This window comes from Mesocricetus auratus, unplaced genomic scaffold, assembly GCF_017639785.1.
Source record: "Mesocricetus auratus isolate SY011 unplaced genomic scaffold, BCM_Maur_2.0 Super-Scaffold_100008, whole genome shotgun sequence".
In the NCBI taxonomy this organism is placed as follows: Eukaryota; Metazoa; Chordata; class Mammalia; order Rodentia; family Cricetidae; genus Mesocricetus; species Mesocricetus auratus.
Genome location: NW_024429192.1, coordinates 74,914,268 through 74,928,156, shown reverse-complemented (window position 1 = coordinate 74,928,156; position 13,889 = coordinate 74,914,268). Strand labels below are relative to the sequence as shown.

Here is a 13,889-nt window from a genome sequence, read left to right as displayed (position 1 = left end):
CATTATGTTATCCCCATTAAGTCGTTTCTAAATTGCACCTAATTGCTTTTGTGTGTATGTACACATGCATGTGTATTCATGTGGAGTCCATACATGGGTTGTCTTCCTCAATTGCTTTCTGTCCTATTTTTTGATACAGGGTCTCTCATTGAGAGTGCTGTTTAATCTGTGGAAAGTAGATTCTATAATTATTTCCTATATCATAATAGTCTATACAATTATAAGTTATTTATTGTTAAATGTTGGTTATTCAAAAACCAAAATTTCATTTACACAAATAAACATTTTAGAAAGTAAGTTGATGTTAAAAAATTATTGGGTAGCTACAGCAAATATAGACCTTATATGAGAAGTATTTCTGCCTACCCTTTACAGCGAGTAACTGTTTTCCATCCTAATTGCTGTTTAAAATTGTGAGGAAAATAGAAAAGCAATTTAAGATCTGTATTAACTGGAGACATTCCTTTCAATAAATAATATTCCTTTCTTGAGGAAAGATTTACCATGGCAAGTCAAACATTTATTAAATAAAACACCTGAACTTACCATCTGGATCTACCTCTCTGGAAATCTTGAGTGCTTCTGATGTTGCCATATCTGTATTTGCAGCAGTGACAGCAAGTATGATGGAATTAGGATTACTGATGAACCGGAGAATAAGCTCTCTGATTTGAAGCTCAATATCCTTTGGCTGGTCACCTACAGGTACCTAAACCAAACAAAGGTGAACAATAATCAAAATCAACTCAGCTTTCTCCACAAATTTAATTCACAGAACATAATTGCTGCTGTACTTATAAATAGCTAAGATAATTTAATAATGTGCTACAGAGGTATTTGTGATTCTGGCAATCTGCAAAGCCCCAAAATGTAACTCTGCCAAATATCAAAACTTCACTAATGCATAAATCCTATGTCAAGGACTGCTGAGTAACAACTGCATACAGATGATATCCATCAGTCCACTGATCATTTGGTAAGAATATCTGACACTCTTCTATATGTTAAGTCACAGCAACAAAATTAGGAGATTCAAGTTCCTGTCTTCCTAGAGCATCTGTCTTGTAATAAGAGGCAAATAAACAGACACAACTGCACACGGCAGTCAGGGCAATCGAGAACACAGAGAGCAGAACAGAGGCTGGGGGATGATGCTTTTATATTCTTGCCTTAAGTGATGTTTTAAAACAGAATCATTAGGATCTACCTCAATTAGATAATCAAATTTATTTAGGTGACTAAGCAGAAATTAAAGGCAAAAAGTAGTTCATATAGCTATCTGGGGAAAGAATATTCCATACTGATAATACTATCAATCTAATTAGTTGTGTTTTGTGTACCTAAAGAGGACAAGAGGTCCAAGAAAAAAAAATTAAAAAGTAAAAAAAATAAAAAGGGAGGGGGAGTGTTTATAGACTTTGGTGAAATAAGAAGAAACCAGCAAGAGACACTGAAAAGGAGTGGCCAGTGAGATAATAGATGAAATTCTAGACTATGATACCCTAGGATCCCAGGTAAACAAAACATTTTAAGGAGAAAGAAGGGCTAACTATATAAAATGTTCTGATAATAACAGTAACTGCAAAAATCAAATCATTATTCTCATATTAGGTTAATGTTAAAAAGAAACGAAGCACAATTCTTTAAATAAAAACATGGACAACAGATATTCCTTACCTTGGTCATTCCTGGTAAATCCACAAGTGTCAGATTGACAACGTTGGGTGAGAAAACCTTAAGATGGATTGGCTCAGGGCTTACTCCCTAAAAACAGGTTTCAAATATATTACAATCAACATTGAATTTCAATGAATGAAATGTTAAATTACATTCAAGTACACAGACTTTAGATGTTTTAAAATACTTATTAAACTATGATTCCAAAAACTGTTCAGTAGCAGAAGCTTAATGAAGCATGAATGAGAAGGCAGTCAATCATGTAAACAAGGATTATAACGCTACCTAAGCCCACACCATTAATATATAAAATTTCTCCTCCCTGAATGACTGCACTTGCTTTTCTACATGCATATGCCATTTTTTAAAAGGGCTTAACAGATTATGCACTTAACAAATGAACAATGCATTTTCATTTACCCCAAATGATGATGTCACTGAGCTGAGAGACTAACAGGTAAAAAGGCATGTCCATGAATTTGGTCCCAGGTATTTGAACATCAAGTGGCAAAAGTGTACACATGCAGTGAGTTTATTCAGGCAATGTACTTCCATTTTCAGATCCCTGAGACAAAAAGCTATCCCTGACATAGACTAGTCACATCTTTTCCTGTTGTGATACAGGTTAAACCTGGTGCAGGGAATTTAGGAAGTGTGGTGGCAACAGTAGTAACTCCAAGGTGCCAGCTCAGAGTTTGACAATGAGCAAAACAGTTACTGAAAAGTTTCAACAGGCACCAAAAAAAAAAAAAAAAGAAAAAAGAAAAACTGCAAAAACAACTTTCTGTTAGGAAATAACTTCTGCATCATAGCACCTGGCAACAAAACTGGCTCAGGATCACTTGTGAGGTTTAAAGTGCCTCCAGATAACATAGAATAGCAATATAAACGAAAGCAACTACAGTAAAGGCCACAAAAAGGACTTAAATGAGACTATTTCAACAGTAAAAGTATCTTAGACTACTTGATTTAAATTCTCTCATTGTTAGAAAGCAATATTTTACTATACTCAAATGCCATGCAGTTAAGATCACAAAATATAAATACTTTATCTGTCTACAAGTTTTAAGGTATGTACGTGTATGCACAAATGTGCACTGGTAGGTTTGTGTCTGGTATCTGTGTTAACTGTCAACGTGGCGGAAACTGGAGTCACCTGGGAAAAGGGCAAGCCCGAAGGAGACTGTCTTTATCACTCTTGGCAGAAACTAGAGTCACCTGGGCAAAGGGCATGCCTGAAGGAGACTGTCTTTATCACTCTTGGAAAGACTCATCTGAATTGTGAGTGGTACCTTGGCTATGTAAGTGGAAAAAGACAATTAAAAATTAGTATGTATTCATGCACTCAATGTTCTCTTCTGACTCTGAACATAACGTGACCAGATGCTTTAAAAGCTTTTGCTGCTGTAACTTCCGTGTCACCATGGACTGGGACCTGAGCTAAATAAACCTTCCCCCTTAAGTTGCTTTTGTTGGGGTATTCATCATAACAATAGAAAAGAAAGTCAGGACAGTGTGCACTTGGGATCTAACCCAGGCCTCCCCACCAAACAATCTATCACTGAGTCACACTGAGTCACGTCCCTAGCCCTTGGTGTTTATGAAACTATTTGTTCCAGCTGGCCTTGAACTCATATCCTTCTGCCTCCACCTCCCCAATCCTGGGAATTCTGATATAAATCACTAAAACCTACACCAAGAAATAATTATTCAGCTAAGTTTTTATGTTTGTGGAGTGCTACATTTTTTAAAAGAAGTTTAAGATCATGAATTTATAAACCAAGCCTGGCAACACGCAGGACTGCCTCAGTTACTCGGGAAGGTGAAACAAGTGGATCCCAAGTTCTAGACTAGCTTGGGTAATTTAGTGAGACACTGTCTCAAAAGAAAAAAAACAAAAATCAAAAAGCAAAAAATAGCTTTAGGATATAGCTCAGTGGCTTACCTAGCTTGTACTAGGCCCTATATCCACCATCAGTACTGGAAAGAGGGAGAATATGACTTTGCCATGCGCTTATATATTATTATATACAGAAAACGTTCAGCAATACATTTACTTTTGTTTAAGTCTTTCATATTCTAAACAGTGCCTACCTTATTATTTCCTGAAATTCTTTCGGTTTCATTTTCAATTTCTTGTCGAATTTCATCAAAATCGGTGTAAAGCTAAAAATTGTTGAAACAAAAAGAACCATATTCTAAATAAGATCAGAGTTCTTAAGGGGTGGAGGCCACATTTAAAAAATGACACATTTAAAGAATGCAGAAGACTAGTTCACATTTCTTACGTATACATGCATTTTTCTAAGATTTGTTTCAAAGTTGCCAGACCTTACAACACTTAAAAATCTCCAAATTACAATGGATCAAGTCATTTTAAACCACTGAGGCTAGAAATGTTACTGAGACGTTTTATTTTATAGGAAACAAAAAATCATCGCCTGTAAGAAACTATATTCCCCATGGAGGCCTTCACACTCCCTGGGGAAATGAGGGGATATTAGAGGGGTTGGTGGGAGGACATGGGAGGAGGGGAGGGGAAGGGAAAGGGACCTGGGATTGACATATGAAGCGACCTTGTTTCTATTTTAAATTTAAAAATAAAAGAAAGAAACTATATTCCATATTATCCATATAAAATGCTATTTTCTCTATGTTATTTCTTTATATTCTTGAGTGATTACCTTGTTTTTGGTGTGAAGAAATTTACCCCATTCTTCTGCTTCAACTCCTAGAGAAAGAAAAACTCATTTCTTAGAGACTGGAAATTGGGTTTTATAGTTAGGAATTAAAAACAAAACCAAGTGAACTGCTTTTTACTGACTGCAAATTAACAAGTGTCTCAATTTTAAGACTGCTAAAGACCACTCATGTTTTTAAAGCGTGGACTACAAGGGCAGGACTAACTTCAAGTACAGTTGCCTGCAAGTCCTCTCAGAATTTGAAATCTAGTTTTATAAATAAATTGCTTATTTCCTATTTGTTTGTGATTATGATAACTGATAATTTCTTTAAGCATCTTATATATGAAAGCAGTTTATCCAATGAAAAATTTTCAAGTATAGGAAGAAAAATTAAGAATCCCATTGAATAATGCAAAAATAAATCATACATAACAAATGTGTACACACATTAAAGTTTAAAATATGCATGCAATATACAAATGAAATAGCTAATTTTCCCATTTAAAAATCATTGTCTTTTAATTGCTTTTCTGTTGGCTACACATTAAGCTCTCAGTGACGGTACTAGCTGCTTGTAGCACACACTGCCAAGGTGATTTCTCCCCAGGTTAAGTTCATGTTTTCTTGAGGGATTGTAGAACAGAAATGAATGAAATGAGTAAAAATAGAAACACATATACTGTAAGGACCCGACGTCCTGCTAGTTTCTAGTCACGCTCTGCTCCTCTTGACATCTTACCCAAGTACAGCTATTCTGCTTTCACCAAATTCAGAACCTTAAGATATCAATGATTTACAGTATTTAATGCATAAGAGTCACCTGAAATAAAAATAAGATATTCTCATAAACATTTATTTAGTAAAAGGTCTTTGTTGGAATAATGGTCCATAAAACCAGATCCTACCTGAAGCTTAGCACCTTCTTCCAGGACGGATTTCTGAAGGACCAGACTAAGGTAGGAGGTGTCAGAACTCATAGAGGCAGTACCACATACCACAGGGTTATCTTTAACTTAATTGGCCATATAAAAGTTTCACTGTCTTCACAATTATGTTTTTGTAAAAATTAAAGTAAATTTACTCCCCCCAAAAAGCTTGCATGTTAATGCAATGCCAAAACACTAACAAGAACCTCTAAACCCTGCAGTCAATGTGGACAGGCAAATAAAAATGGAAGGGGAACAGAGGCCACAGCCTGTGAGGACACGGAAGCACACATGCAGGCATTCTAGAAAAGAGGGGCTAAAAACAAATGGATAAAGGAAACCTTTAGAAAGGTGTCTTGAGTTTTTCCATGTAGCAGGGTCTGTAGTTAAAGAGAAATAGCACAAAGTAATTTTAGTGCTTATCCCTAAAACTTTAAACTTAAAAAGCTTCATGTGTAGAAACAGGATTACATTTCAAATGCACATAAGCATTTAATCATTCAAAACTTATTAGAATTGTAGGAACAAATATTTTTACGCACTATAAGCAAAGCATATTGTGTGTAATGCTTTGAATTTTTAAGGATTTTAGTAAACAAATTTTCATTGTAGTTATGTTACTACTGTTGCTAATTCTAAATGAATTAAAATTAATTTACTCTCAATAACTGGAGCTATTTTTGAAAGCCTACTGTGGGAAAAGATAAAGTGTCTGGTTTAAAAGAGCCCAGTAAATATGATAAGTACATCCTCTGAAACCTTCAGAATTAGTAAGTAAATGCAATTAGCCTAAAAATGACCTTCTATAAGAGTATTTTCTTTGCATTTAGCAAAACACCATAAAACATTGTCTTTAAATTCATGAACTCAATCCAACAGGAATCTACTGTCACAATTCTTGCACTTCCTGTTAATTACATTCACTAAACACAAAGTATTTTAGCCAGTTTTCATAGGGTCTTGGGTTAAAATGACTTTGTTTCACCGTACAATGTGCTGCTCTTAGCACATTATCCATAAAGGGGGCTCTCTTATACATAAAACCTCAAGGAGCTCTTATAGCTTTTATGCTCAATATGAAACTAAATTTTTTTATGCAAGAGGTGTGTTTTATATTTCTAAAGCAAAAAACAAGAATAATCTTGGTAATTCTGAAGAAACCTTCCTGTAGAATCTGTGAGGCTGTACCTATCATGAATTTAAATTAATAAAAAGTAAATAAGCAAAAGTGGATTTGTAAAAAGAAAAAAATAAGCCAGGCGTTAGTGGCATATGCCTTTAATCCCAGCACTCGGGAGGCAGAGGCAGGAGGATCTCTGTGAGTTCGAAAAAACCAAAAAAAAAAAAAAAAAAAAAAAAAAGAAAAGAAAAAATAGATTAAAAAAGAACCATATACAAAAAGTTTTGGGTTTGTTTTTGAGTTTCTGATGTTTTTGTGACGCTTTCTTCAAAACTATTTTCTCTCACTGTTTACATTTTTAAATCCAAATTGTATGTTAATCTGCTTTTATTAGCTCTTAATTTCTACAAGGTCAGAATGATTTGGCAAGCCTAAATTGCTTATCCAAAGGAGATAGTGGCTTTGGTAAGAAGGTAAGGATAGCCAGCAAGGTGGCTCAGGAGGTAAAGGTCCCTTCTGCCAAGTCTAATTTCCCTGAGTTCAATCCCTAGGACCCACATGGTGGAAGGAAATAACCAATTCCCCTAAGTTGTTCTCTGACTGGAACACACTTGCAATAGCACACACATACCACATCTACACACGTATTCACACATAAACAGAAATAAATGGTTAAAAAGAACTTTTAAAAAAGGAAGCCAAAGAATTAATTTATTTGTACTCAAAAGTAGCTATCATTTCAAGAAAGTGGGAACATTGTATATATTTTTCTTTACGTGTAAGGAAATGCACATATGTAACAGGGACTAAGCTCAGGAGTAATATATATGCAGATAAAAATGTGCAGTTTTACTGGTCTGCCCCCACATCAACAAAACATGCTGGGCATATAAACAAGGTGATACCAAGGAACTCTTACATGTCAACTCCCTTTCTTTTTTTTTTTTTTTTTTGGTTTTTCGAGACAGGGTTTCCCTGTGGCTTTGGAGGCTGTCCTGGAACTCACTCAGTAGACCAGGCTGGTCTCGAACTCACAGTGATCCACCTGCCTCTGCCTCCCGAGTGCTGGGATTAAAGGCGTGCGCCACCAACGCCCGGCTTTTTTTTTTTTAATCTTTCTTTTTTGGTACCCAGGGTGGGACTTGAACCCACAATACCTGGCTTAGGAAGCCAATGCCTTCGACTCCCTTTCTTAACAAGCAAAACTATTTAAGGAAAGACCACATCTGCAAATAGTCTCTGGTAGAGAAACTGCCCTTTCAAAATGACTGAGGGGCAGGAGAGAGGACCATATACTTTCTAAAAGTCTCGGTTTAAAGTATAAGGTAATGTGTTTGATAGAATTGGTGAGGATGAAATTCCAACAATTTTACTCTAGATATTTGAAGCTACACCACAGATTTGTCAAGAGTGACTAAATTCAAGGTTCAAACTTTAAATAATATGGGCATTGTCATGCAGATACTGGGAGGCAGAGGTAAGACGACCACCGCAAATGATAAATCAGCCTGGTTTACACAGAAAATTATAAGCCAGTAAGGGCTATGTGGCAAGACAATATAGCCAGTAAGGGCTATGTCTCAAAACAAAATAAAGCAAAAAGACCTTCAATAATAAACATTAAAATATAAAATAATTACTAGTACATCAAGAAGACACCTAGCAATTAAAAGTTTCCTATTTAGCTGACAGTCAATTACAAAATATACTTACTAATATATACAAGCTCATTAACTTTCTTCAGTTATTCTGAAGTCCCTGTTTTAAATCATAGTAGATGACAGGTTTCTTCCCCTACTTTAAAATAAAGTTAGAGTCATCACCACCAATATCTTCTATGATAAGCGAAGGGGAGAAAATCAGATGTAAAACTACCACTCCACCTCAGGGCAGAAGATAAACAATGAAACTACACTGAGAACAAATCTCTGCACAGTGTTCTGTACAAACACTATCTGAAAGGCATAGTCTGTCTACAAAATACTAGAAAACAAACCTAAGTCAGACCCTGAACTGAACAGGATGAATGTACTGTTCTCAGACATTTCAAATCTCACTAATATGATTAACATAGGATGTATATATGTATGATAAACAATATAAATTTCTTAATAGAGAACATTTCTTAAAATATCTTAATTTTAAAAGATTCAGGATCCAGATATATATAGTCATGAATATACTCATACTCTGGTCTTACTATTGTTTTTCTTTTTTTGGAGACAGGATTTCTCTGTAGCTTTGGAGACTGCCTCGAATTCACAGAGATCCAACTGTCTCTGCTGGAATGAAGGTGTGTGCCACCACCGCCCAGCTTGGTCTTACTATTCATATACTGTATTTTAAAAATAATTAGAGCCAAGTGATGGTGGTGCACACCTTTCATGCCAGCACTTGGGAGGCAGAGGCAGGTGGATCTCTGTGAGTTTGAGGCCAGCCTGGGTTACAGAGTGAGTTCTAGGCCAGGGCTGCACAGAGAAACCCTGTCTCCAAAACAAAATCAAACAAATGAACCAACAAACCCCTCAGTTTATGGAACTATAAACAGAACATGGCAAAGGGGAGGGCCTTTAAGAGTACAAATAGTATATGTTGTAGAGGTGAACCTTACTACAAGAATAAAAATGAGAAACACTTTAAAAGTGTAATCTCTAGCCGGGCGGTGGTGGCACACACCTTTAATCCCAGCACTCGGGAGGCAGAGGCAGGCGGATCTCTGTGAGTTCGAGGCCGGGCTGGACCGACAGCCTCCAAAACAATACAGAGAAACCCTGTCTTGTAAAACCAAAAAAAAAAAAAAAAAAAAAAAACGTAATCTCTTCATATAGCTGGACATGGCAGCACATGTTTGTAATCTACGTACTTAGGAGGAGCACAAGTCTGAGGTCATTCTTAGATATATGGCAATTCTGAAGCCAATTTGGACTACCCTGCCTCACAAAACAAAGATATCTTCTATAAGTGATAGCCCTTCTCTTAGACTAAAAGAAGACAGAATCAAAATTAGTGAACACATGATGAGCCCAGAAAAGGGCAAGTAAAATAGGAACTTTCTGTTTTTACTTTAAGTAACTGATTTCTATTTAATGACAGTTTACTAGGCTCAATTATTTTGTTTTATATTAAAGATTAATACCATTCCACAGGATTTCTGATTTTGCTATAGTCACTATTTGCCAATTCACTAATCAACTTACTTTGAAATTCCTATCTTAAAAATAGACGAAAAAGGAGTAACATTTTAAACAATTCTTACTCCAGTTCTGAAATTTACCATTTTCCTCTCCTGTTGTTTTTCTTTTATCTTCTGGAGAAACGTGGACCAGCTGCAGAATGAGAGGTCTCCGGGTGACCACACCAGTCCCTCTGGGAAGAAGGTCCCTCCCCACGAGGCTTTCCAGCACTGAGCTCTTCCCACTACTCTGAAAATAGAACATATGAGAGCAAACTAGCTGATGGCTCTAAACAGACTACAATAACAACAAATCAACACACAGAGGCTAAACAATTCTAAATCAGAGAAAATAAAAGCCCACACTTTAAAATACATAAAATAGCACCTCACTCCAAGCTGTTCTACCTTTTGACACTCTGTTAACCAAATCTTAAAACCTATATGCTATAGTACCAATAACACATAGTTATTTCACTTTAAATGGGGCATTACTGCCAGGTGGTGGTAGTGCACGCCTTTAATCCTAGCACCTGAGAGGAAGGCAGATCTCTGTGAGTTCGAGGCCAGCCTGGTCTACAGAGCGAGTTCCAGGACAGCTAAAGCTACACAAAGAAACCCTATCTCTAAAAAAACAAATAAAACTAATGGGGTATTACTAACTATATTTTTTATTTTTTAATTGTTATTTATTATGTATACAGTGTTCTGTCTGCATGTATCCCTACAGGCCAGAAGAGGGCATAAGATCTCATTACAGATGGTTGTGAACCACCATATGGTTGCTGGGAATGGAAATCAGGACCTCTGGAATATCAGCTAGTGTTCTTAGCCGCTGAGCCATTTCTCCAGCCCATTAACTATATTTTTAATGTAGCAAACAGGAATCAAATTCTCCAGTTAGTTTTGTTGCCTTGTCTGGGAAGATGAACTTTAAAGAGAAAAGACTTCAGTCTGATTGCCTGTGGGTGAGTCTGTAGACTGTTTTCTTGCTTCATTATTGATGGGGAGGGTAAAGCTCACCGGGAACAGTGCCACCCATAAGCAGGCAGTCCTGGGTTATGTTGACATCATATCTCTCTCTCTCTCTCTCTCTCTCTCTCTCTCTCTCTCTCTCTCTCTCTCTCTCTCTCTGTCTCTCTCTCTGTCTCTCTCTCTGTCTCTCTCTCTGTCTCTCTGTCTCTCTCTCTCTCTCTCTCTCTCTCTCTCTCTCTCTCTCTCTCTCTCTCTCCCCCCCATCTCCACCATCCAGTTCCCTCATGTTCTCTACCCCCCTCCCCTACTTTCTCAGGAGATCTTGTCTAGTTCCCTTTCCCAAGGGGATCCATGTATGTCTCTCTTAGGATTTTCCTTGTTACCCAGATTGTCTGGGGTCATGAACTGTATGTAGCTTGGTTAACCATTGCTTTGCATCTAATATCCACTTATGAGTGAGTACATACTGTGTTTGTCTTTCTGGGTCTTGGTTACCTCACTCAGGATGTTTTTTTCTAGTTCTACTCATTTGACTCCAAATTTCATGATGCCATTGTTTTTTATGAAAGAGATATCTTGATAGAGGGAGTCATTATGGGGCCAGTGAAAAACCTGGCACTAAGGAGATTCCCGGGAATCTACAAAGATGACCCCAATTAAGACCCTAAGCATTAGTGGAGAGAGTACCTGAACTTCTCCTATAATCAGATTGATGACTACCTGAATTGTCATCATAGAACCTTTATCCAGTAACTGATGGAAGCAGATGCAGAGAGCCTCACCTGAGCACTGGGCTGAGCTCCCAGAGTCCAGTCGAAGAGAGGGAGGAACGATAATATGAGCAAAGGGGCCAAGAGGCTCTCTCAATGTGGGTGACAGTTGTGTGACTTGGGCAGTTTGTGGGGCCACTGGCAGTGGGACCAAGATTTATCCCTAGTGTTTGAAAAGGCTTTTTGGAGCTCATTCTCTTTGAAGGGTTACCTTGCTCAGCCTAGATACAGGGAGGGGAGAAGGCCTTTAGTTCTGCCTCAAAGAGATGTGCTGGACTCTGGACTTTGTTGACTCCCCATGGGAAGCCTTACCTTCTTCTCTGAGGAGTGGGATGGGGAGAGTGGGTGGAGGGGAGGGAGTGGTAATTGGGATTGGTATGTAAAATGAGAAAAGACTAAATTAAAAAAATGTAAAAAAAAAAAAAAAGAAAGCATGTTGAGTGGGCTACAGGAACCAAGTCAGAAGGCAGAGTTCTTCTAATGCTTCAATTCCGTGCTCTAGTTTCCTGCTCTGACTTCTTTCAGTGATGGAGTGTGACCTGCATCATAATCAAAGTGTTCATTTTTTGTGCTTTTTTTATACAGATGCAGAAACAAATTATTAATTGCCCTAATTACACTATAAAAAAGAAAACACATATATGATTATGAATGCACATGGAAGGCATTAGTAACAAAGGGAGCAGTAGCTAAGTACTCTAGGGCCCATTAAGGCAGGCATTATCTTATACACACAGGGTTCTTGAGCTTTCGTCTTTTGTTTTATTGTTTCTTTTAAGAGTCCAGTCAACCACCTACCAATTTTTAAACATAATCCGTTTCTTGTTAATGTGTGTGTCAACACATGCAGACCAAACTAAACATGTCTATGAATTTCTGGTAATTCTTTTCTTCTCTAGATTTGAAAATGTAAATAAAATTAGCATCTTCAACAACTGGCCATGGTAAGAGCTTGTTTTCTGCTGGTGACTTAAAACTACCCTCACACCTTTCCCAGCAAGTCTGTAGGAGAGCTACCATAAAAAAGTTCTAAACAACGAAGTTACCACTGACACTATGACAACAGAACCTACTGCGATTCTTTCGTCTCCACCTCCAAAACTGGTTTAGCATTTATGACCTGTGTGCTGATCTCAGAGCTACTCCATAGCTTCTTAAAATTATACTGTAATGGAATTTTCTATGCCTTCAATTCAATTCTGAGATGTGCTCTTTCACTGAAAATCTTTGATAAGTTTCAGTTCTTTTCACCAATAACTAACACCAGTTCATCCACGACACACTAACCAAGTCAGCCCCTTTTTAATTGAGACAGGGTCTTTACTCTGTAGTACTGGCTGGCCTTGAATTCAGAGATCCTCCTGCTGCCTTCTGAGTGCTGGGATCAAAGGTTATGTGCCATCACACCCACTCATTTAACTTTCTAATTCCTAAGTTTTTATTTTTCATTACATACAACATACTCAAACCCCAGATATTAATGTAACTGATAACATTTACTTTTTATTTTATTTAGAATAAATTTACAGAAGTACTTTCCTTAATATCTATTTTGCTTAAATATTTACCATAGAATTCTTAGAAATATTCTTATTAATTTACCAGTTAGACTAACATGCTTTTCTTCTTACAGCTACAATACTCTACCTAAGGACAAGATATAACCTGTGGTATTAACATACTCTTTACACCAAACAACTAATGCGCTCATAGCTCAAAATATCAACATAGCTCAGGTTTTTTAAAATGTTATACTCCTAACAGTCATTAGTAAAGAATTGACTGTGGAATTCTGGATTGTAAGAGATTCAGCTATCTGAGAAGATCCAAATCCCTACTCCACAGAGCTAGAGGCATAACTCATGTTCAGACTGTGCACTTGCATGTACAAAGCCCTGGGTTCAAGCTTCAAAGTCTTACCATAAGGATATAGCCAACACACCACTTTTCCAGAAGAGTGCAATACAATCACAAACAAACTGTCTAATGAACTCCATACAAGTAGGAAACACAGAACAATCCACTATGACAAATTAGAATCAAACTGTAGAAAAGCAAATAGTAACAACAATGACAAATCGGAGAAATGACTCACTCATTACATATAAGTGATAAAGTTGAAAATAGATTTAAAAGTGAAATATGCAAGCTAAAACATGAGAAGAAAACATAACAAACCTCTACGTCTTAGAATTTAACAACATGGCCGGGCGGTGGTGGCGCACGCCTTTAATCCCAGTTCTCGGGAGGCAGAGGCAGGCGGATCTCTGTGAGTTCGAGGCTGGGCTGGACTGATAGCCTCCAAAAACAATACAGAGAAACCCTGTCTCGTAAAAACAAAAAAACAAAAAAAGAATTTAACAACATGTTAGAAGTCTAACCAACAAAGAAAAAGATCAATTTTATCAAGATCAAAAACGTCTATGTATGGAAAGACATTAATCAGTGTGAAATTAAATGTACCCAATTTTAAAAGATCTATGCTTATTTGTATGTATATTGTATATATGTATGAGTGATGTCATGTGCATTGAAGCCTGAAAGAGGGTACTGGATCTTTTAGAA

At 37.0% G+C, this 13,889-nt stretch overlaps 1 protein-coding gene across 8 annotated transcripts in view; it reads right to left on the bottom strand.

The window, feature by feature from the left end:
• The window catches only part of Dnm1l (dynamin 1 like), a 44,388-nt gene that overhangs the window by 21,406 nt on the left and 9,093 nt on the right, over positions 1–13,889 (bottom strand). For 4 of the 8 annotated variants that reach the window (XM_040751203.1, XM_040751204.1, XM_040751207.1 and 1 more), the window contains exons 2-7: positions 9,682–9,829; positions 5,629–5,667; positions 4,362–4,408; positions 3,772–3,843; positions 1,678–1,764; positions 547–709 (exon numbers count right to left, since the gene is read on the bottom strand). In XM_040751203.1, the coding sequence (XP_040607137.1) occupies positions 547–709; positions 1,678–1,764; positions 3,772–3,843; positions 4,362–4,408; positions 5,629–5,667; positions 9,682–9,829 (556 nt within the window). The remainder of the gene's footprint in view (positions 1–546; positions 710–1,677; positions 1,765–3,771; positions 3,844–4,361; positions 4,409–5,628; positions 5,668–9,681; positions 9,830–13,889) is intronic. The other 4 variants (XM_040751205.1, XM_040751206.1, XM_040751209.1 and 1 more) reach the window with 1 other exon arrangement.